Source organism: Pseudozyma hubeiensis (genome assembly GCF_000403515.1).
Source record: "Pseudozyma hubeiensis SY62 DNA, scaffold: PHS27, whole genome shotgun sequence".
Lineage (NCBI taxonomy): Eukaryota > Fungi > Basidiomycota > Ustilaginomycetes > Ustilaginales > Ustilaginaceae > Pseudozyma > Pseudozyma hubeiensis.
Genome location: NW_012133809.1, coordinates 217485 through 241015, shown reverse-complemented (window position 1 = coordinate 241015; position 23531 = coordinate 217485). Strand labels below are relative to the sequence as shown.

Here is a 23531-nt window from a genome sequence, read left to right as displayed (position 1 = left end):
ACTTGGACTGCACGTGGGCATGTTAGCGCCTCTGATTGGTTCATGAATTTTTGGCTGAAAGCTTCTTTCCCTTTGGCGTGCGTCAGACGAAGGGATTGCAGGACGGAGAATTTGAGCTGCAATGAATGACCTGCGTACAGTGGGTACTACCCGCGACGTTAGTAAGCAACAAACTGGGTGAAGGAAAGCTTGTCATCCGTTCGGCTGGACAGGCGTACGCAGACACACGTGGTTGGACTTGTCGGTCAGGGATACGTTTGAAGCCACCTTGAGACTACGAACAGGGCGAGTGCAAAGGCTTATGAGTCAAGATGCGGCGGTGGATCGTCATTGCAACCCTTTCGCGAATGGCCATGGAGGACCAACGTGGTCGCTCGAACGGCATTCTCGCATCGAGTGAGGGTCAAAGTCCATCGACCACCAAACCTGCTTGCTTTGAAGGTTCGACCTAGCTACCGTACAATGTACTTGCTGATTACAATGGTCCGTGCAAGCCGGGCTATCAAGCACCGTCGAGCAGAGAAAGCAATAACGATCAACGTGGCGCAGCTAGTGTTTGTTTGGTGATCGTCATCCGGAACACGTTGCCCACCCCTGATGGTCCAGCCAGCGATCTATGATCTCGAGCGTGCGGTTTCGCTTTCAAAAGCGGTAACGAGAGTGGGAGAGCAAGAGCACCTTGCCGTTCTTCGTCCATTGAGAAAAATAGAACTCACTTTCTTGCGGCAGCAGGCGAAATCCCGACGCAGTCCACATGCATCCACGGTGCATGGCCCGACATCGCCGCTCGAGCCGATGGCCCACAGAGAGTGGTGTCGAATTGCGAAACCTCATCGATAGTCGTCGATCCTTGTCTCAAGCTTCGGGTCGACCGACATTGGCGAAAGTCCAAATCGGCGTTGACAGTTGAATTCGAATCAAGACTTCTTTGCTCAAAGCGCGTCGAGTGCAGAGTCAAGCTATTATAATAACAATCTGAGAAGGAGCTCGCGGTGAGAGTACTGCAACGAGTCGACTTCTCTTGCTTTGGACGCACGAATTCACGAGGTACGAGTCGCTCGACAGGACACGGGCTCAATGTCACATTGCATGTCATCGTGGCTGCAGCTGCCGGTCAACTGACCGTATCTCTGAGCATTGCGCTTTCGGTTGAGATGCGAGGAACACAGCGAAGCTGAAAAGCGTCGGTAGGTGCGCTTATGTCTCTTGGGACTGATGGAAAACTGACTGCCACTCTGCAGCTCGAAGCAAAATAAGGGAGCGGAGCTTCGATATTGCAGCCAAGACGAGCACGTTCCTCTTTTTTTCCTGTCCTTCCAATGCAGCCAATTCCGAATTCAGGCAATGCATAGAGATTTACTGCCTTTTCAGCTCTGACACAGTGAGTGGTCCCTCGCCTCGCTTCTGTCTAAGACGATAATGGCCCTCCATACTGGCACCTGACTTGTCACATTGGGATGATACACCTCGCACGCTAGCTTGGGTTAATTCTGAGCCCTTCATTCCTCCGTCCCGTCTTCACCGGCCACATCGCAACAGGCACCCACTCTGTCTTCCTCTTCGACCTCGCCAAAGGTAGCTAGCTACAGGTGTACAGTGCACATAGCTCGTCGCCTCTGTCCTGATCTGCAGCGCACCGTGACGCCCCAGCGTTCACTAACTCCTCTTGCACTTCTTCTTCCAGCCGTCGGTGCATCGATTGCTTGCCCTGAGCATCTCCGTCGCATCAGTCTCGGCTGAAATCTATTGTATCGCCGGTCCTCCTCTTTTCATGGCCAGAATCTGCCCATTGTCTTCTGCCTGATCCGAGCCAACCATCTCCTCCCTTCTTCTCACCTCGATCGCATCTCGCCCTTCCTCGCCTTCTTCCGACTCTGCACAGTTCACCCGCCATTTCATCCCACTTCGTACCCTCGAGCATCATCGCATCCACTTCCATATACACGTCGGCTGTCGGGCGATCAGCTTCATTGCCGCCACCACGCCGAACTTTGCTGTCGGACCACCCGCCGCATTTCACTTCTACCGGGCGCACATCCAATCCGCAGCTCGACTACGGATCACTCGATAGCTGCTTCGGGCTCATAATCTCGAGCTTGAACAGCCAACTCACAAGGGTGCAGCGAAACAGGCTGACGTCGCTCTTCTTACCAATTTGCAGCTGGTCGCCGAGTAGAGGCTGAGCATCGTCACCATGAAGTTCGGACGCACCATCAAGACTTCGCTTTATGCAGAATGGTCGGACAAGTACCTCCAGTACTCGGAGCTCAAAAAGGAGATCAAGAATCGCATGTCCAAAAACAATGGCGTCTGGACCGATAAGGACGAAGACGACTTCGTCGCCATCCTCAGCAAAGAGCTCGACAAGGTCTACAACTTCCAGAAGGTCAAGGTTTCGGAGCTGACCGAGCGCATCAAGCAGGCCCAGTCCGAAGTCAACCTCCTCGTCTCCTCGCGTCCCAACTCCTCCACCTCACTCCCATCTCGCGCCAACTCTCGCCCCTCCTCGCATGCAGGTTCCGAAGCCGAAGGCGACGACGATGCGCCACGCAAACGCAGAAGCCTCTACGCTGCACACGATGCTGGCTCCGACGACGAATTTGACACCGACACGGAAGACAGCGACGCCTACGAGGAGCGCTTCCTAGAGCTCGAGGAACGTCTTGCCATCATCATTGCAGACGTGCACGACCTCGCTCTGTTCACCAAACTCAACTACACTGGATTCCACAAGATTGTCAAGAAGCACGACAAACAGACCGGCCGTCTTCTGCGAAAGGAGTTCGTGCAGCACTACCTCTCCTCGCGTCCTTTCTACAAGGAGAACTACGACCAGCTCATCGTGAAGCTCTCCAAACTCTTTGACCTCGTCCGCACCCGCGGCAACCCGGTCCAGGGCGACTCGAGTGCCGGAGGAAGTCAATCTGCTTTCGTCCGTCAGACCACCAAGTACTGGGTTCACCCGGACAACATTGTACCGCTCAAGCTCATCATCCTCAAGCATCTTCCCGTGCTCGTCTTCAACGCCGACAAGGAGTTCCAACAGGAGGACCAGGCGATCACATCCATCTATTACGACAACGAAGATCTCGAACTCTACCTCGGCCGTCTCGAAAAGACCGAGGGTGCTGAGGCGATCCGTCTGCGTTGGTACGGAGGTATGGACAACAAGCAGATCTTCGTCGAGCGAAAGACGCATCGCGAGGACTGGACCGGTGAAAAGTCGGTCAAGGCGCGTTTCCCCATCAAGGAGGAGAACGTCAATGCCTGGATGCGAGGCGATTACACCATGGACGAAACCTTCGAGGCGCTGCGCAAGAAGGGCAAGAAGTCGGACAAGGAGATCGACTCGATGCTCCAGCTCGCCAACGAAGTGCAGTACTCGGTGCTGACGCAGAAGTTGCAGCCCGTCATGCGCAGTTTCTACAACCGTACCGCATTCCAGCTTCCTGGTGATGCTCGCGTCCGTATCTCGCTCGACACCGAGTTGTCGCTCGTGCGCGAGGACAACTGGGATGGCCGTCAGCGTGCAGGTAACAACTGGAGGCGCATGGACATCGGCATCGACTACCCCTTCGAGCAGCTGCCCGCCGAGGATATCGAGCGCTTCCCTTACGGCGTCCTCGAGGTCAAGTTGCAGACCCAGCTGGGTCAGGAGCCTCCTCAATGGATCCGTGATCTGGTTTCGAGTCACCTGGTCGAGGCCGTGCCCAAGTTCTCTAAGTTCATTCACGGATGTGCCACGCTTCTGCCCAACCGCGTCGACCTGGTACCCTTCTGGCTTCCGCAGATGGACATCGACATCCGCAAGCCGCCCTCCAACAACCTCGCCATCGAGCGTCCCAGCTCCATGACCCACAGTCCGGCCGGATCGTCGCGGCCCGACACCCCCGCCTCGAGGAACGGACACACGCCCTACAATGAGCCGGTTTCGGAGGACGAATTTGAGGGCGCTGACGATGACGATCGCGGTCACGCGATGGCAGACGAGTCGCGCGAAGCCGACAACGCCGGCATCTCAGCCTTTGACCCGCGCATCCGAGAAGCGCGGGAGGAAAGAGAGCGCAACATTCGATTGCGTCAGCAGGAACTCGAGAAGCAATTGGCGGAGAACCCGGATCAGACTTCCAGCACGGCAGGCGGCATGCTCGCCGTTGCCTCGGCCTCGGTGGCCAATGATCGACGACCGTCAAAGTCCAAGGCTGTCGCACCTACCCGCGAAGAGATCCTCGCACCTTCGCATCGTTACGACCATCACTTTTTCTCCAAGCTAACGCCGAAGAACATCCAGCGTCTGTGGAAGACGAAAGGCTCTTCGCACGAACACGCCGATGGGCACCACACTGGTGACGAGGCGGACGAGGATGACGACGAGGACGATCCGGTACGACGCGCGCTCGAGGGCCAAGACGAAGAAGTGCCGCGCGGACCCAACGTCGAGTACGTTCGCGATTTCCACGCGCAACCCGGCAAAAAGGTCAGCGTACCCATCCGCATCGAACCCAAGGTGTACTTTGCCAACGAACGAACCTTCCTCAAGTGGCTCGAGTTCAACGTCTACCTCTCGGCTCTTGCCATCGGTCTGCTCAACTTTAGCAGCCCTGGCGATCGTACCGGCTTGATCGCAAGCTCCTTCTTCACCATCGTTGCGCTGGTGGGCATCGCCTACTCCGGCGTGATCTTCGTCATCAGAGCGCTGAAGATCAGGCAGAGGGAAAGCAGCAACGTCTACTTTGACGCGTACGGTCCGAGCATTCTCTGCGCGGCGATCTTGAGCGCCGTGGTGGTCAACTTTGTGCTCAGGTTTATGGAGAGTCATGAGAAGAGGGTGGGGAGGGGCGTGCTGAATTGAACGGAATGTATATAGGTGGGTTGGTGACGATGGGAGGTGAGAATGGGGAATGTCGCACACACATTTTGAATGATGGAGAAGGTCTTGTGTAGAAGTCTGATATGAGTTGCATTGAGATGCGAATGAATGTGTTAGTAGCGTAACGAGGACCGGTGTGGATGGAGAGATGCGAATGGACCAACAACAGTGGGACAGCGAGGGACTTTCCTTACTTCATCCTCTTCTTGCTCGTCTCGATGTGTTTCCTCAGCTTCCTGCTCTTCTCCTTGAGACTGGCGTTCTTCTTGCTCCTTACGGACCAACTCCTGGCGATCATCTGGAAGTTTTTGGTCTTCTGCTTCTCCCTGTTTGTGGATGAGCTTTCCTTCTCCTTGTTCTTCTTGCCCTTTTTGGATCCGTACTTTTCGCGATCTTCACGACCCTTTTCGATCGAGGCGAGACGGTCTTCGTAGGTGGCTTTCGCTTTCTTTCTCGGACCTAGAATGTCACCTTCGTCGAGGAAGGAGGACGAAGGGTTGGTGGTTCGTTTGAGGGACTTGAGCTCTTCGAGCTGTCGTTTGGCTCGGTTGCCGGCTAAGCCGCCTTGGGCGATGGCGGCTTCGGCGGCGGAGATGCGGAGCTCGGTGAGCTTGGCAAAGTCGGCAGGGGTGAGGATTCGCGTGGTGGCGAGGTGCGAGATGTGCTGCTCTTCCGCGTCAACTTCGGCGGTGAGAGAGGCAGAGGCGCCGGCGGCGGTCGAGGAGGAGGGCTCATCGTCGGAGGCGGCGTCTTGCTCGGCTTCCGATTCCGAGTCAGAGGTCGCGACGTCAGCTTCGCCCGCATCGCGTCGAGATTGACGCTCAGCTTTGCGTTGAAGCTTGGCTCGTTTCTTTTGTCGAGCTTCGCGGGCGGCGACGAGACGTTCCTTGACTGTACGTTTCTGCTTTTTCGTCTCGTCGTCATCATCGTCATCTGAATCCGAAAGTCGAAGAACTCCGTCGTCGTCATCATCGGAGACATTGATCCATCCGTCCTCCGATTCATCATCAGAATCTTCTTCGGATTCCTCCTCCCATCCTTCCCAGCCTTTGTCCTCTTCATCCTCTTCATCTCCGTCGCCTTCGGCTTTTCGCTTCTCTTGCTCCTCGAGATGCTTCTCCAACAGATCGATACCTTGAATTCCATGCACCTCGTCCTGATCCACGCCGAATGCCACAGCAGCCCTGCCCTCCTGAACGGCCAGGGAGCCCATCTTACCCCTCTCCTTCTTCTTGAGCATGGCCGGGTTGACCTCCCTGTACAAAGACAGCAAACCTCTGGCTGCTGCGCAAACGCCCTTATCTTTGCTCCTCCTGTAGCTGATGAGATCCTCGAGAAGAGTCTCTTCCATAGCCCAAGGCTGACGTTTGCAGATCTCACGGATACTGTTGATACCCGCTGCGACGACCTCGCTGCTGACACCCGGGTGTACGAATGCATCGGACAACTTTCGAACCACAGGAGTGATGACGTCGGGTGGCGTTTGATCGTGTACGCTCTGAGCCAAGGAGACGAGGATGTGGGTGATGTGCTGCTGATGCGGGGCCAAGTATTTGACGACGTAGGAGTAGAAGCTGAGAACGCAGAGTTTGTGTGCACCCATGACACGGGAGAGGAGCTGCATGAGACGAATCTTGATCTCGATGGTATGACGTTTTTCGCGATCGCCTCTGCTCAAGTTGTCGAAGAGTTTCTCGCCAAAGTTTTGAGGATCGTTGAGAAGGTAGAGAGCAGCAAAGTTGCCGGTGTCTTTGGAATTGCCTTCGAGAGCGTTCTCGGCTTTGGCTTTGCGTTTCTTCTTGGACAGCGCGGCTGCTGCACGCATCTTCTTGTCGCCGGAGCGGGTCTTCTTGTTGATCTTGCGTTGGTGTAGAAGAGCATCGACATCGGGACCTTCGTCGTCGGAGCCGGACTCCTCGGCATCGTCTTCGGCGGAATGAAGGTCGCCGAGGAAGAATCGTACGGCGGAAGATTGGACTCGTGGGTGTGGGTGGAAGCAGGCGAGCGCGAGGAGCGACACGGTCTTGGCGTCGGTCCAGATTTGCTTCTTCCACAAGTTTGCTGCCAGTCGGACAGCCCAAAGTGCTTCGGTCTTGCCTGCAGATTGCCCTTTTCTGGGTGGCGTTAGAGCAGATGCGCCGGAAGAAGCATCGATGCCCTTTTGGACGATTCCAAACAAGAGTCCTTGGACGACACGGTTGAGACGATGGTTCTTGCTTTTGGCATTCGCATTCTTGATATCCTGCAAGATGGTGGCCTGTACGGACGTCCTGACCGCGGCGCTCGTGGTGACGCTAAGGAGAGGGAACAGTGTCTGAAGCAGCTCCTCAGAGGTGATGACATCTCGATTCCTCAAGAGGATCAAACTCCGCAAGCAGCTAGCCCTGATATCGGGGCTCAATGCGGAATGATGATTGAGCAGCAGATCGGAGAGGTGTTGGGGCAGCTCGCTGGTGATCTCGGGGTAGCTCGGAGCGAGTTGGGTGACAAAGGAGATGAGGCTGACGAACTTGCTCGCTTGATCCTTGTTGATCCTAATGCCGGTGGAGGCGACTGCCAAGCCTGCGTCGAGGTCAGAAGCAAAAATGCTGCGGAGGGACTGGTAGTGGTTCCATTGCGCTGTGAACTCTTCGACATAGGCTTCGGGCTGACGTTTGAGCAAGTTTTGGAGTGCGGGGAGGTTGTCTGCGTTGAGCAGGCCACGAGCTCGACTGCGGTGGATGAGACCGCCTTCGTTGACCAAAGGGCTGGCTTTGACCACAGCTGGCGATGTTGTTGCGGGAGGCATGTTGGACTATCTCCTTGCTTCCACAATCGAAAGCAATTGGATGGAGATGACGACGATGGTGATGGTTAGAACGGCAGTGTGAATTCAAGAGAGCAGCTGTGTTCTACCATACATAGGGTCTGCTGCCACTGTTGAGCTGCCCAAGTGAAAGTTTTCTTTCGGCTTGGCCGCAACTTTGACCCTGAATTCGTGGGATTCTCAAAGTTCTGCTGAACCGCAACCGCAATTTTTTCATTCTCGGAAGACGGAGAAGAAATTAGCTGCAAGTCGAGAAGAAAATTTGTGGCAGCAAAAAAAAGAGGCACAGCACAGCAGCACGGCAGCACAACAGTCTTGCCAACAAGGGAGAGAGACCCTGAGTGACGCTTTGGCAATTCCGACCGTCCTTCTCGTCCCTCACCCATCATCCCTCGCTGCTTGCTTCGAACAAAAGCGAACATTGTCGACGGCAAGATGGACGATCATGACGATGGGCTCATGCTCAATTTCGCACCCGCAGCTGCGTCCGCAGCGACATCGAATAAGCGGCCCAAACAGACCGCCAAGGCTCGCTTTGCTCAAAAACGTACTGCACAGCAGTCCAGGAGGCAGGCACCCAAGCAGAACGGATTGACAGAGTCAACGGCAGCGTCAGCTCCAGCAAGGATCACAGCGGTACCTACACCATCAACAGAGCCACCGGCTGCCAAAAGGCAAAGGATCGAAGCTGCACCTACGCCGTCTTCGTCAGCAGCGTTCAGTGCACCGAGATTCGATCCTCGTTCAGCCCTCGCCAAGCCGACACCAGTTCCTTCTCGAGCAAGTCAGGTCTCAGCTGCAGCGTCCTCTGCCGGTCGAAGGGCTGCCTCTTCAATACCGCAACAACAAAGGCCATCTACCGCTGGTGCCGCTGCTTCCTCTTCCACATCCAAAACTACAAGCAACGGTATCGTCAGCACCCTCTTCCCCGCCCACGGCGTACTTGAAGACTCCAACATCGCTTTCACTCCCTTTCAACGCAAAGCTTACGATCCAACCAATGCTCCATCTACCACCTCCGACTTCGCTTCCTGCGGTCTCGACCCACTCCTCGTCTATCACTTGGCTTCCAAGATGAAGATCGGTTCCAACCCAACCTCGATCCAGAAAGCGGCTCTTCCACACCTCCTCCACCCGGGTCTCGATCGCGACATTCTCATCCAAGCCCAGACTGGTTCGGGCAAAACCCTCACCTACCTCCTTCCCATCGTGCAGAGTTTGCTCCCCCTCTGCGAAGAATCTTTCATCGATCGATCCGTCGGCACTCTCGCCATCATCCTCGCTCCCACCCGCGAACTGGCAAGGCAGATCTACGAAGTGCTGGAAAAGCTTGTTTCTCTCGCGCTCAGTCTCAAAGAGCAGTCCGAGGATTCAGAGAGTGCAGTCAGGAGGACGAGATGGCTGGTACCCGGCTTGTTGTCCGGTGGATCCACCAAGAATCACGAAAAGCAAAGACTTAGGAAAGGTTGTCCCATCCTCGTTTCCACTCCCGGTAGACTGCTGGACCATCTTCAGAACACTTCGAGCTTCGATGTCGGCAAATGTAGGTGGCTCGTCTTGGATGAAGCGGATCGATTGTTGGAGATGGGTTTTGAGGAACAGCTGACAGGCATTGTCAAGGCGCTTGATGGCAGACGTAATCTGGCTTGCGGTGCTGCCAGACAGGCTATGCCGGGGTACGAAGACGGAGTCGCTCCAGGCGACGCGGACTGGATTCAGGACGCAGAGGTGATGGACACGCTGGGTGTCACATGGTGGTCTCACCCGAGGAGAGTCGTGCTCTGCTCTGCTACCCTGGATGAGAACGTACAGGTATTGGCGGGCAAGACTTTGATCAACCCAAAGATCATTCGCGGCATCAAGGATGATTCTCCCGAAGCAGCCGCAGCAAGCATCACTGACGGCTCTGCGGAGACCCAGAAGGAACCAGTCAAGTTCGCAGCGCCCGCACAGCTCACACAGAGCTTCATCACCACTCCACCCAAACTTCGACTCGTCACCCTCCTCTCCGTCCTCCGAGCCTACATCACACGCGCACGACACGATCCAACCCAAGCAGGTTCCGGCCGAGTTATCGTCTTTATGAGCTGCACCGACTCTGTCGACTTCCACTACGCCGCTCTGGGCGGTGCACGCATGAACTCGTCCGAAAACGATCCCACCACCACCTCGACCCTCGACGATGACCTGCTTCCCCCGCACACTACATCCGAACTCATCCCTGGAATTCCCATTTTCAGGCTTCACGGCTCTATGACGCAACAGGAGCGTATCGCCTCTCTCAAAGGGTTCTCCGGCGGCAAGAAGGTCGAGGGAAAAGGTTTCGAGGGAAGCATCCTGCTTTGTACCAGCGTTGCCAGTCGTGGATTGGATCTTCCCGATGTGGGATGTGTCGTGCAACTGGATCCACCTACGGAAGGAGGCATCGAAGAGTATCTGCATCGAGTGGGACGTACCGCACGTGTCGGCAGAGCCGGCGAAAGTTGGCTCCTCGTCCTACCCCAGGAAGTCGGTTGGGTTCAGACCGTACTAGAATCCAACATGATCATCTCCGGAACTCTCTCCAACCACGATCAAAAGCACAAGATCAACCCTACCTCGATCGAATTCATCCTACAACAAGGTATGGGTGGAACCACTGGAACGCTGGAATACCAGTCCAGAGCGACGGAAGTTCAACTCGCATTCGAACGATGGGTTCTCTCGGGCGATCGACCTCTGACACTAGCTCGCAAAGCGTTCCTCTCGCACGTTCGGGCATACGCAACCCACTCTGCAGAGGAAAAAGTCTGGTTCAACGTTCGAGCTTTACATCTGGGTCATCTAGCAAAAGCCTTCGCTCTTCGAGAAGCACCTCGTTCCCTCGGAGCCAAGAGTTCTTCCCTCGCCACCACCTCCACCAAACTCTCTACCTCCCACGAAGCTAAAACCACCAAACGTGTCCCCGCTTCCGACACCTCTGACGATGAGGATTCCTCGGACGACGCCGCCTCCGACTACGAATCGACTGCCAAAGGGGACGGATTCGAGCTGGATAAATCCGCACTCGCCAAACTCACCCAATCCATCGTCGACAGTGCAGACGGTTCCAACAGAAGCAAGAGGTTGGAAAAGGAGGTGCGAAGAGCAGAGGCTGCAGCGAAGGGAGAGAAGCAGACAGAGGTGGAGGCGAGAATGTACGCCAAAGTCAGGGCGTTGGGTAAGATGAGCAAGAAGCACGGTGTGTTGGGTGCGCATGGAGCTGACGAGTTTCAAATTGCTTGAGATGGGAAACGGGAAGGGAAGAGATCGGTGCGGTGTTGTTGTTGATCAACGGAAATGGTTTTCTCGTTGTGCGGAAGAATGATGAAGTGGTGTGTTTTGTGTATCGTGAGCGTGTGGTTTGAGGGTGTTCGGGCACGGCTCAACAGGTTTCTCGGAGTGCGAGGAATCGAGTTCCGTAGAAGCACTGCATTCTCGAGCGCATGAAGGTCGTCTACTTGGTGTCGTCGTCCTTGACAATATCCCTCTTGATGAGCTTCTTGCCGTTCCCGTCAACGGTGGGAGCGCCGAGCAAGGTGGTTTCAAGCTTTCGACGCCAAGCGACCCAGTGTTTGACGCAGCCCGCAGCGTTCCTCTGCGAGAGGCTACGGGTCGAAACAGGAAACAACGGGAGAATTTGTTGTTCACATCCATCAGTATTCATTGCACCTTGGTACTCAGCATCGTTGCGTACATGATTTGTGCGTGGGAGTACTTACGCAGGATAATCCCTGACGGTCTGGTTCATACCTGCAGAGATGATTTCGCCGAGGCAGTCCAACAGTGCCTCGTCCTCCTCTTTGGTCTGTATGATGCAGAGATGGGCCCGAAGTGTGATGAGTGAGTACTGTTCCCCTCAGAGCAGGCGCAGCTTGAGTGCGTAGGATCTACCCATTCACGTTTCACCATCGGTCTGCGTCCGATTCGCAATTGAAAGACACACAAAACAATAGACAGCCCATTGAGTGAGTACATAGCAACAATAGCACAAGGAACTACCTCGAGGACTCACCCTTTGCCGCCAGGAGACTGCTTCACCTTGGTCTCCTTCTTAGCCTTTTTAGGCGACTTGATATCTTCGTCTGCGAGCTCGTCGTAGGCGTCGTATTCGGTGTTGAAGAGTTCGTGCTCCGCCATGATGGCGTCTTAGATGGTAGAGATGGAAGGAGGTGATTTGTAGGCGATTGAAGTGTGTTGGTCGATGTACGACTTGCTTTGTTGAAGGTCTGGATCTAGAAAAGGACACTGGAAGAGGGAGGGATGGTGAGGGAATCGAAAGGTGTGCCGCTTCAGCTCTCAAAGACTTTATACCTTCAGCTACCTGCTCGCGAGCTCAGCTAGCAATTTCTCTGAAATGGACATTGCGGAACGTCATTGAATCTGAGCTGACTTCCCGCACAGTCTATAAGTATTGTAACAGTGAGCTCAGTAAAGCAAGACGTTCACAAAGAGCTGACGTTCCCGCACCTGTCAGCACTTCCGCACCCCCCGCTCGCAGACGGGAGGCATATGAAATACAGCAACATCAAGCTTTGTGATTCATTTCCGATCACTCAAGCTCTTGGTTTCAAATCTCATGCGGTCTGTTGTCACATGGTTTGTACGGTGCTCTGTGAAAGTATGGTGTGGATTCGGTAGAGCAAAGATTGATGGATAACGACGAAGAGAGTTTCACATCTCATCGGACATCGGGATCTGACTAGTGGCCCAGATCGGGAGGCAGATCTTGGGTGTTCCTAGTTTAGCCGATCGGAAGGCTGCTTAGCGTTGCTCTTCGCTCTCGGCGTGCATCCGAAGCCTCAAGATGGTGATCAGAGGGATGAATGACTCGACTGACATTTGATTGATTTCAACTCGACGCTCAAGCATCGACTACACTTGCAACTCTGCTCAACGAGGAATGACTCGAGCTGCTGGAAGAAGCTCGAGGGACGGTGCCAGGACGAAGCTGCAAGTCGCATCAAAAGCCGACCAAAAGCCTGCAGTCAGTGGGGAAAGCGGGATTTGCAAGGCTGTTCCTTCCCGCAGCGTCAATGCGCTGAAGATGAGTTTGGAGTCTTGTATCTTATCGCAAAGCATACGTGGCTTCCGATCGTCGACCGAGATCTCGAGTAGCAGAACGACTCTTTTGACGACCAGCTTCTCGCTCGCAGGTGCGGCCTAGTCGGGCAAAAGAAGAAATTCGGCTCACTTTCATGCAGTGAAATCTGAGAAGGTTGGGAAGATTTTCAAATGCAGCCAACGTCCCAGCTTCTAATCTCGTTCCAAAATAGCTCTCGCAGGCTGGAAGCGTGCTTGATCTGATTTTTTTTGGTGCTTGACCGTGCGTTCCCTTCTGAGTCACATCACCTTTTTTTCTGGTTGGTCACAGAGAGCGACGAGAGCGACCAATCAGTGCGCAGCTCTTCGAATTGGGATCGCGACTCTGCTCTCTTCAATGGACAAGCACGAAATGAGTGATCGGTGGATGCGGACCGACCTGTTGGTCCCAGCTTTGCGGTACAAACAGAACGGTCAAACATGATCGCCATCATCTTCAAATCTATCAAAAGAGAAGCGGCTGCGGTGAAGCTTCTGCATGGGAGGCACTCCTTGAGGATTGACAGGAGAGCTAGAAGAAAGTTTGGACGAGACGAGTCAGCTGGCGTAGTGCCGCAAAACCTTTTTTCTTCTTCGCGTCTGTGTGTGTCTTATCCGAAGATGCGTGACTCTGGCTATCTGAGCGGAAGGAAAAAAAAGTTGACCAGACCAAGCTTTTTTCCTAGTCAGAGAGCAGAGGATCGAGTCGGCGTCTCCGTCGCTGTAGCGCTTGAAAAACCCCCTCCGGATATCAGTCCGGCATCGTCTCTTCTCGCCTTCATTCTTCTCCTCAACAGCGCTCTCTCAGCTTCCTGCTGCTACTCCGTCTTCGAGGCTTGGCTACTAACCCGGAGCTGTCTCCTCTCCACGAGACCCTGCCGCCTGTCAATCCCACATATCCGCGCTTCTCCTCGTCGCATCAAGATCAACCTCACGTGCTGCAATCTCCAGACGCACAGACGTCTCCGCTTTCTTATCAAGGCCACTGCAAGCTGATCAGATAGCCTAACAGCTAGCAGCAAGTCTCCGAAAGGACAAGAACTTCCGGTTCTCCTCGAACTTTTGTTCGTCGTCGTCGTCGTCCCTCGACGCTACTTCTCCGATCATGTATCGAAGCATCCGAGCCGTCTCTCGAGGCGCCAACTCGGCCTCGCAGGTCGCTTCCACCTCGCAGCTCCCCATCGCAGCTCGCACTCTCCACACAAAGTCGGCGACCGCCTCGTTGAAGTCCAACAGCCTCGCGACAACCGGTAGCCAGCTCTTCCGCTCCCGCTTCTCCACCTCTGCGCTCCTCAAGGCTCCCGCTTCCACCCGCGTGGCCGGCGCTGCTGTCAAGGACATCGAGCCAGCTGCGACAGGTCTCCAGAAATGGAGCAAGTACCTCCCCAAGGTCGAGCGCTCCGACGTCAAGAAGGTTGTCCTCGTCGGCTCCGGCGGTCTATCCATCGGCCAGGCCGGTGAGTTTGACTACTCGGGCTCGCAGGCCATCAAGGCGCTCAAAGAATCCGGTATCGAGACCATCCTCGTCAACCCCAACATCGCAACCATCCAGACCTCGCATCAGCTTGCAGACCAGATCTACTTCCTCCCCATCTCTCCCGAATACGTAGCCTACGTCCTCGAAAAGGAACGTCCCGATGGTGTCCTCCTCACCTTCGGCGGTCAGAGTGCCCTCAACGTCGGTGTCAAGCTCGACGAGATGGGCGTCTTTGACCGTCTCGGCATCAAGGTGCTCGGCTCCCAGGTCGATGTCCTCCGAATGTGCGAGGACCGTGACCTCTTCGTGCAAGCCCTCGACCAGATCAACATCCCCGTCGCCAAGTCCGAAGCCGTCTCCACCGTGCCTCAGGCGCTCAAGGCCGCTGCCGAGATCGGCTACCCGGTCATCGTTCGTGCCGCCTACGCCCTCGGTGGTCTCGGATCCGGTTTCGCTGACAACGAGGACGAGCTGCGTGACCTTTCCGCCCGTTCGCTCTCGCTCAGCCCTCAGATCCTGGTCGAGAAGTCGCTCAAGGGCTGGAAGGAGTCCGAGTACGAGGTGCTGCGTGACCAGGAGGACAACGCCATCATCTGCTGCAACATGGAGAACTTTGACCCGTTGGGCGTTCACACCGGTGATTCTATCGTCGTCGCTCCCTCCCAGACCATGTCGGACGACAACTACCACATGCTCCGTTCCGCCGCCCTCAAGGTCATTCGTCATCTCGGTATCGTCGGAGAGTGCAACATCCAGTACGCACTCAGCCCCGACAGCCGTGAGTACCGTGTCATAGAGGTCAACCCTCGTCTGTCGCGTTCCTCGGCTCTCGCCTCCAAGGCAACCGGATACCCGCTCGCCTACACCGCCGCCAAGCTCGCTCTCGGATACACCCTCCCCGAGCTGCCCAACTACGTCACGAAGAGCACTACCGCCTGCTTCGAGCCTGCACTCGACTACATTGTCACCAAGATCCCCAAGTGGGACTTGAGCAAGTTTCAGCACGTCAACCGTGAGATCGGATCCGCCATGAAGTCGGTCGGTGAGGTCATGTCCGTCGGCCGAACCTTTGAGGAATCGCTCCAAAAGGCCATCCGACAGGTTGCCCCTGCCTACGACGGCTTCGACGCCTACATCGTGCCCGAGGATCTCGACCAAGCCCTCGCTGTGCCCACCGACACGCGTCTGTTTGCCATCGCCTACGCCATGCTCGTCAAGAACTACGACGTCGAGAAGCTCCACGAGCTGACCAAGATCGACAGGTTCTTCCTCTACAAGCTCGACAACATCGTCACCATCAACCGCCAGCTCGAGAAGCTCGGCTCGCTCTCCGCCGTCGACAAGGAGCTCATGAAGCTCGCCAAGCAGCGTGGTTTCTCTGACCGACAGATCGCCAAGCTCACCAACTCGAAGGAGCACGAGGTTCGCGCTCACCGCAAGGCGTTCGGTCTCACCCCCTTCGTCAAGCGTATCGACACGGTCGCCGCCGAGTACCCTGCTCAGACCAACTACCTCTACACCACCTACAACGCCACCACCCACGACGTTGAGTTCGACAACGACGGTACCATGGTGCTCGGTTCCGGTGTGTACCGTATCGGAAGCTCGGTCGAGTTTGATTGGTGCGCCGTCACCTGCGCCCGAAAGGTGCGTGGCATGGGTCACAAGACCATCATGATCAACTACAACCCCGAGACCGTCTCGACCGACTTCGACGAGGCCGACCGACTCTACTTTGAGGAGCTCGGCTTCGAGCGTGTCATGGACATTTACGAGCTCGAGGGCGCCACTGGTGTGGTTGTCAGTGTCGGTGGACAGTTGCCACAGAACATCGCCTTGCGACTCAAGGACACTGGTGTCAATGTTCTCGGAACCGACCCATTGATGATCGACTCTGCTGAGGACAGGCACAAGTTCTCGCAGATCTTGGACAACGTCGGTATCGACCAGCCCGAGTGGACCGAGGCGACGTCGGTGGAGAAGGCAAAGGAGTTCGCTGCCAAGGTGTCGTACCCCGTTCTCGTACGACCTTCTTACGTGCTCTCCGGAGCAGCGATGAACGTGATCTGGGACGAATCCACCCTCGAGCACCACCTGACTGCTGCAGCCGAGGTCAACACCGACTACCCCGTCGTCATCACGAAATTCATCGATAATGCGCAGGAGATCGACGTCGACGCCGTCGCTTACAAGGGCGAACTCCTCGTCCACGCCGTTTCCGAACACGTCGAGAACGCAGGTGTCCACTCCGGAGACGCAACGCTGGTGCTCCCGCCCTTCTCGCTGGATCCCAACGATCTCTCGCGTCTCAAAGTGATCGCACAAAAGGTCGCAAAGGCGTTCAACATCTCTGGTCCGTTCAACATGCAGATCATCCGCAAGCCCACTGAGTCGGGTGAGACCGAGGCGGCCCTCAAGGTGATCGAATGCAACCTGCGTGCCTCCCGATCGTTCCCCTTCGTATCGAAGGTCTTGGGCGTCAACTTTATCGACATTGCGACCAACGCGATCGTGGGTAAGGATGTGCCGGAGCCGGTGGATCTGATGGCGCAAGAGAGGGACTACGTGGCGATCAAGGTGCCGCAATTTTCGTGGACTAGGTTGGCGGGTGCGGACCCGTACTTGGGCGTCGAGATGGCGTCTACGGGTGAGGTGGCGAGTTTCGGCAAGGATCTGTACGAAGCCGCCTGGGCGAGCATTGCCAGTCAGACGGCATTCCGCGTTCCGCAAGCCAACACGGGAGTTCTTATGGGTGGCGACGTCACCAAGCCTCAATTCGCCCGTATCGCCAAGAAGCTCTTTGACCTAGGCTTCAAGCTGTACTGCTCCGACCCCGAGGTCGAGACCTTCATCAACTCGCTCGAGGATGTGCGCGCAAAACGCATTCGCTTCCCCGTCAAGGACAAGCGCAAACTCCGCGAGGTCTTTGACGAGCACGAGATCAACTTTGTCGTCAACCTCGCCAAGTTCCGCGGCCGCGATCTGCTGGATCAGGACTACGTGGCTAGGCGCAACGCGGTGGATTTCGGCATCCCGCTGTTGAACGAGGCTAGGAGCGCGGAGCTGTTCGTGGATGCGCTGGCGGCTAGGATGCCACACGGCTGTCTGAGGGGCTACGAGGAGGGGAAGATCCCGAGCGAGGTCAAGCCCTGGAAGTACTTTGTCAAGGAGGAGGCGCAGGCAGCGCACAAGTAAAGACAACGAATGTAAGGTTCTTTTGTGATCAGTGAAATGACAAAATAGAATGGATCCCGAGATAGTCGAGTGGTTTGCAGCGTGGGTTTGTGTCGATGCTGTTGATGCGAGTCGACGACTCAAGTAGCTAGTTCGAGAAATGATGTCGACACAAGGATCGGGGTCGAGAGATCGGCTCTCGATCGATCGAATCAGATCTCGCTGCGCATCTCACTCCGGAGCAAACCCGAAAATCCTGCACACGCTCATCGATACCTTTTCTGCAATCATCTCCACTGTATAGCTGGGAAAGACACCGGACGAGATCTCATTGATCCCGGGCCGTCGTGAGACATTTTCATCCTCTCGCGGGCTAGACCTTGGGGGTTTTTCGGCAACAAAGTTGTTCTTGGCATTTGGAGACGCGCGGTATTCGGAAAACAGCTTCGAGTGTGTCTGTCTGCTGCCGGCGGAGAGTTTCTCGGCGAATTGTTTGGGAGGGTGCTGCGGCAAAATGCGAGAATCGACCGACGTTGAACGGATTGAAAGTCTAGTGTCTTGCCTGGCGAGAATGCTTCGCTCACTTCTTCTCTGGGAGGCTGATGGACAGTACGAAGTCATTCGAGACAATCACAAACTGTCTCAGAGCGATCTTCGTCTGGTATCAGCCTGTTGCAGAGGGCGGCGAGACCGCATGCCTGTTCTGTTCCACAACGCAGGTGGCAAAAGAGGTAACGCTAGCTACTGCCCAATCACGTTCTCGTCCTGGACCTTTTCTCACACATCCTGAGACATCGAGCTGCCAAGAACGAAAGAAGTCTGCAGAGGCAGCGAAGCACCTTCGTTTCGATTGGAGCAAGTCTGCAGATGTGTCTCGGGATTTCCGCGGTGTTCATCAGAAATTGACCGGTCTCCGCCCATGCGCACGAGAGCTCGCACAAGTTTTCAGTTGGACCGATGAGCAAGGCCAACAACTCCTTGCGCATCCACTCTGTGGGTCCTGCAGTAGGATGGCAAGCGGAAATGCAGGAACTTTTCGGCCCGTTGACACCCCTCGGCACCTCGCAGCACGATGGCGCTATGCGACAGCGAACTCCCGGTGCCGCTCCGGTTCTTGGCATTCCTGTAGCAGACCTTGCGGCGACGAGACGTCTTCCTGCGGAAATGGATCTCATTATCAAGTCAGTATACCGAGATCGCGTGCTCGTGCTAGTGTAGGCGAGTCAGCGGAACGCCAGATCCGGTCAGCTGGCACAGCTTGGTGTTTGGCGGCCGCGAGTTGACCTACGCGAGGAGAGACTCGCGTATATTTCCGCGGCATCAACGCATCTCTGAGCTTTTTTTTCTGGTCTTCGTTGATGTCAATAGAGACGCCACATTCCAGCAGAGGCGAGACACGAGGCCTTCTTCGTCTTTCAGCTGCCAGAATTTGTCGAATCGCTTGTAAAAATCGAGAGATCGGCAAGGCGCCGAGAGATGGAATTTCGGGTAGAGGTCTAACATTGCCTGTAAGGATACCGCTCAACACCGCCAAGCGAGCGTCCAACACCCTCGCTCCGTGCGTGCAGTCAGTAATGCTGTTAACTCCGCGGCGACGCGGCAGCTAGGCTGGTTTGGGGCCTCGCGCCAAGGGTTCGTGCTGCGGCTGCATGCTCGCTTTCCAGTTGCAAGGCAAGCGAGACGGAGCTAACTTCACTGTTACGGAAATGAGATTCTCGGCCTTCGATGGACCTGCCAACGTCGTTGTTATGGATCACGACGTGCTTGGCAACTGCTTTTAGGATGCCGTCGAGCCTCATGGCAGGCATCGAGTTCTGCAAGGAAGGAGAGATTGCAACCTGAGCTGCTATTTCGTGACACTGTTCTAGACGACGATATTTGGTGTCCAGAGAGCTGCCAAACGTGGGAGACGCAACGTGGGAGAGCATGCAGTAAAGCAAAATCATAGGAATGGAGAGAGAGAGTGGCGCTCGTGGATGCCATATGCTGCATGAGCAAGCCAAAAGGGTGACGCAGTCGAGCAGCCAGCTCGTCTATCTCTTCAGCTGAAATTCAAAGTGAAAAAATTCAGCCGGGTGCGGCTGCTTGACCGCCGGATTTTCTTTAAAAAAAAAGAAAGAAAAGGATCCCTGCTTGAGGAATTTAATCTCAGTTGTTGACCTCGTGCTCCCTTGTGGTACCAGCAGCTAACCTTGAGCAAATCGCATTCGGAGCTGCACCGGCTCTGGATCCCGAGCAAGAAGCGGAGAGGATCAAGCATTCCCACGGATCGACATGGGTAGCAAAGGGCGTGGAAGAGCCGCGTGAGATGTCGACGAGACCACTCGCTATGGCGGCACGTTGATCTGGATCCTCAAAGTGACAGTGGTTCGGAACAAACAGAAGCCGTGTCATTTGATCCCCTTGTCGCTTTCAATGTCCGCCCGGCAAAGCACTGACGCCGAGATGCATCAACGATGATCGCCTGTAGCGTCGTCAAAAGGTAAGGACCGCCATACAGTACAAGGACAGATGCAAATCCGGGTTTCGGCATCGTGGTCTTGCAGCCATTGCAAAACATTTTCATCGGCAACCGTTCATCCGACGGGCTGCGGTGCTGTGTCGAACGTAGAGCGAACGCATGAGGTGTCAACAGGCGAGTCAGTCCTGTCGCGGTGTCCGATGAGCTTATTAATAACTTCGGCTTGTCCGAATTTCGGTCAGCTCACACATGTCATCGTTTTCATCTTGTCGTAAATCATTTGATCTTAGTGTGGTCCTACCCATTGCACGTTGACAGAGGTGATTTCGAGGGCTCGTTGAACCTTGGTTGGCGGTATCGTGGCGCCTTTGAATCGGAAGCACAGGCAACAAAGGATGAACCGGTCCTCGGATCAAAGCGCCGATCGGTGAGACCAAGCATCGAACCGAAGCAATGTAGAAGTGCTGCAGTACGGCAGCTGACTGATGGCGCAAGGAGACGGTACTTTCGAAACCGATCAGCTGCAAGACGAGGTCTTTTTGGCCAGCCTTCGGCCGTAGCGTCCGTAAAAGTAGAAACAAAGCAAAAGTCGCTTAGCGTGGCAATCTTGTCTTTGCCTTGTCTCGTTTGCATCCCAGCGTCGTGTGCTAGCCTTAGCGTGCACTGTACCACTCCCTATAACTCACATCGGGTTGAATGTATGTTACGGCATGGTTGTGCATGCGCTTGGCTAGCTTAGGCTAGGCTCGCTCGCTTGACGGAGATTCAGGCCGGTCAATCTGCCGTCCTTGGCGGCCGTCACCCTCGCCACACTCCTTTGCTGTGGGCGGAGGCACACTACCCGCGACCGATGCATCCAAACGCATAAAGCAAGCTCGGCGAGCACGCGGTCGTGCTCTTCGGCCCAGCTTTCCCAGCTCCTCCACTACGTCCAAAATTGGCCGTCGGCCCGCGGAGGCACGCTGTCTTGCCACTTTTTTCATGAAATTCACATTGCAACCCACTACGCCGCCTCTTGGTGAGACTCTCAGGGCAGTTCTCGACCAGCTCATTCCCGTAACCAGTGATGTTGCGGCTGAGTCAGGCCAAGATAACCAAACTCAGTGGCCAAGACCGTAACCGGTGAAAGCATCAAAAGAAACGTCTAATTTCGGGAAAGAAAAGAAAAGCAAGTAAATATTTTTTCAACTAATTTCTCTGCAGCTGAACGGCGGTACATTGGTGACAGGAGAAAGGTATGCATCGAAGCCCAGCTGGGCGGCTTCGGCGTGGTTCCTCTGCAGCCGAAGAGTGCGTATGTGCGTAACGAAAGTATTATACTAGAAAATGGGCGAGTCCATGGATCGGATATACGGATATAGCGAGGCGGACCAGCTCTTGAGAGGCGCACGGCAAGAGCAAGATTGACTTACTGCACACTGACCTTGCAGCGCCCCCCCTCAAGCTGTCATCTGTTTCCACCCGCAGCATCGTCGCTTAGCTGCACCGCCCTTTTCTCCGCCCTTCCCTAGGCTGGGCTCAACCTGCTTTTGTCGTGGCATGTGAGCTCTAGCTATGATTTAAAATAAAAAAAAATCCGACTCGTGAATGCCGAGCTCGAGCCTCCGGCTCTGCACTTGAGCTGCGACTCTGCCACGGCATTCCTCCTGCCAAGACACTCGCTCGCTAACTTTCTCCCACGAGCTGAGCCACGCTTCCTTCATCTCGCACCTCGTTCTTGTCCTCGTGTCCACGCCGCCTTCTGACCTGCGACCCAGCCAGCCGCCTCGCCTGCTTCCTTTCGCGCACCCCGGCCACGATCTCTCCTCAGCACCATCATCCTTCTTCTCTGATCCGCGCGGAGATTGCTGGTCCACTTTTCTACTCCATCTCACTCTCCTCCGACAACCATCTCACCAACGCTCCTCTTGCACAAAGCGGTCTCGGTGATCTGACGCCTCCAACGTCGTCTCCACGGTCTCATCATTGGTCTACCACGTCCATCTGCCCGCCTCATCGATCCAGCGCGATCCCAACTTTCTTCGCCTCGGAGTCGCCTACTTGCGCATTCACTTCTCATTGCCTCGTGATTGTGGCGTCGTGAGCGTAGCATTTATCGAGCTTCCCATATATCGGCGATCCCGCCTTCGCAAGCTTTAGCGGCGCATAACGTGGCGTCACAACTTTCATCCGTCCAACCTCGAATCACACGACGTTGACGTCACGACGGACGAGCTTCTCCGGCAATCGAATCGTTGCATCCGCCATCAGGATTTTGAGAGTTCTCTGACACGCCTCCGGCCTTCCCCAGTCGAGCTCCCCGGAAATTCTGTTCCTGCAAGTCGCTCATCCAGTCGGTACATTCGCCACCGGTCTCTCGAGCGTGTCAGCAACAGGTGACCTAGCTAGCCTAGCTTTCAGTGCCGTTGCCAGCGCTCGTTGCATCACTTTCGCACGACGCCACTGAGCTGATCTCGGATCACCCAACACTTGCCTCGTGCTTCGCATTCCTACGTACCCTCTCCTCATTGGCCTTGTCGGTCACGTAGGCTAGCGCGCCAAAGCAGAACCCGTCCCGAAACACTGCAAGGTCAGGATTCCAGTTGATCAGCGGAACATGATGGCGGCAAATCACTATCCCAGCTCGCGTCAACACCCGCACTTGCCTCACCATCTCAATCCGCTGCCACCACTCGAGCCCTCAGCCGATCGTCACGGTTATCACTACAATGCCGGTCGCAGAGGCTCCACCGATCCCAGTCTGCATGCCTCGCTAGCAGCTTCGGCCAGCGCCAATTTCTCCCACGGCGGCAGCTCCGGCTCGTCGCTCGCAAGCCCAAGCCTCTTTGATGCGCCGAGGCGTCGCAGTATTCAGATCGAGCCCACCGTACCCTCCGGCCACGGCAGCCCATTCGCGAGTCCAGGCCACTCGGCTTTGCACTCCTCGCGCTTCATGAGTCAAAACAACAGTCCAGCACCTCACGTACATTCGCACAATGGCGACGATCACCACGCCTCGAGCTCGGGTGTTGCGTCGAGTCTGCCACCGCACGCATCCCACCACGATGCATCCGAAGGTTCTCGCCACGGTCAGATTCAGTCCAACTATCAATTCGGCAGCTATCCTCCACCACCCAACCCGGAGTATCGGATGGAGGACAAGCAAGCTCATCCACGCGTACCTCATCTCAGTGCACCTGATGGCGAGGGAGGCGGCCATATGATCGAAGGCGGCGGACTGCTGTCCGAGTCGCGACGTGGCTCGGCGAGCAGTCTGGGAGCTTCGAAGCATCTCCTTGTAGACAAGGACAATAAGCCCTACAGCCGATCGCCAGAACTCCGTGTCAGTCACAAGTTGGCGGAACGCAAGCGTCGCAAGGAGATGAAGGAGCTCTTTGACGATCTGCGCGATCAGCTTCCCGTCGACAAGGGACCCAAGACGTCCAAGTGGGAGATCCTCAGCAAGGCCGTGGAGCACATTGCGCAGCTCGCAGACGAGAAGAACGAGTTGGCGGCCGAAGTGGATCGACTCCGAGCTCAGCTAGGCGGACACTCGCGCTCGACAGGTGCTGCCGGCGCAGGCGGATCCGCGAGGGCTGACCACAAGCCGCATTTGAATGGTCACCGTCCCGAGTACGACCACATGTCGCGCTAGCAAGAGCGT

The 23531-nt window shown here is 55.7% G+C and overlaps 7 protein-coding genes across 7 annotated transcripts; 4 read left to right on the top strand and 3 right to left on the bottom strand.

Annotated features, from left to right (window-relative positions):
* Nucleotides 1-712: 712 nt before the first annotated feature.
* On the bottom strand, nucleotides 713-1096 carry PHSY_002680 (hypothetical protein; the record flags this gene model as incomplete). Its single annotated transcript, XM_012333302.1, has 1 exon — nucleotides 713-1096. The coding sequence occupies one exon, from the start codon at nucleotides 1094-1096 to the stop codon at nucleotides 713-715; it is 384 nt and encodes a 127-aa protein (XP_012188692.1).
* A 1098-nt stretch (nucleotides 1097-2194) lies between these two features.
* Nucleotides 2195-4852, top strand: PHSY_002679 (hypothetical protein; the record flags this gene model as incomplete). Its single annotated transcript, XM_012333301.1, has 1 exon — nucleotides 2195-4852. One exon carries the CDS (start codon nucleotides 2195-2197, stop codon nucleotides 4850-4852), a length of 2658 nt encoding a protein of 885 aa, XP_012188691.1.
* A 208-nt stretch (nucleotides 4853-5060) lies between these two features.
* PHSY_002678 (hypothetical protein) lies at nucleotides 5061-7658 on the bottom strand (the record flags this gene model as incomplete). Its single annotated transcript, XM_012333300.1, has 1 exon — nucleotides 5061-7658. One exon carries the CDS (start codon nucleotides 7656-7658, stop codon nucleotides 5061-5063), a length of 2598 nt encoding a protein of 865 aa, XP_012188690.1.
* A 453-nt stretch (nucleotides 7659-8111) lies between these two features.
* On the top strand, nucleotides 8112-10940 carry PHSY_002677 (RNA helicase; the record flags this gene model as incomplete). Its single annotated transcript, XM_012333299.1, has 1 exon — nucleotides 8112-10940. One exon carries the CDS (start codon nucleotides 8112-8114, stop codon nucleotides 10938-10940), a length of 2829 nt encoding a protein of 942 aa, XP_012188689.1.
* Nucleotides 10941-11151: 211 nt separating this feature from the next.
* On the bottom strand, nucleotides 11152-11834 carry PHSY_002676 (hypothetical protein; the record flags this gene model as incomplete). The annotated part of the gene is made up of 2 exons (XM_012333298.1): nucleotides 11152-11292; nucleotides 11736-11834. The coding sequence occupies 2 exons, from the start codon at nucleotides 11832-11834 to the stop codon at nucleotides 11152-11154; spliced, it is 240 nt and encodes a 79-aa protein (XP_012188688.1).
* Nucleotides 11835-13881: 2047 nt separating this feature from the next.
* On the top strand, nucleotides 13882-17448 carry PHSY_002675 (carbamoyl-phosphate synthase large subunit; the record flags this gene model as incomplete). Its single annotated transcript, XM_012333297.1, has 1 exon — nucleotides 13882-17448. The coding sequence occupies one exon, from the start codon at nucleotides 13882-13884 to the stop codon at nucleotides 17446-17448; it is 3567 nt and encodes a 1188-aa protein (XP_012188687.1).
* Nucleotides 17449-22484: 5036 nt separating this feature from the next.
* Nucleotides 22485-23522, top strand: PHSY_002674 (hypothetical protein; the record flags this gene model as incomplete). The annotated part of the gene is made up of 1 exon (XM_012333296.1): nucleotides 22485-23522. The coding sequence occupies one exon, from the start codon at nucleotides 22485-22487 to the stop codon at nucleotides 23520-23522; it is 1038 nt and encodes a 345-aa protein (XP_012188686.1).
* Nucleotides 23523-23531: the final 9 nt, after the last annotated feature.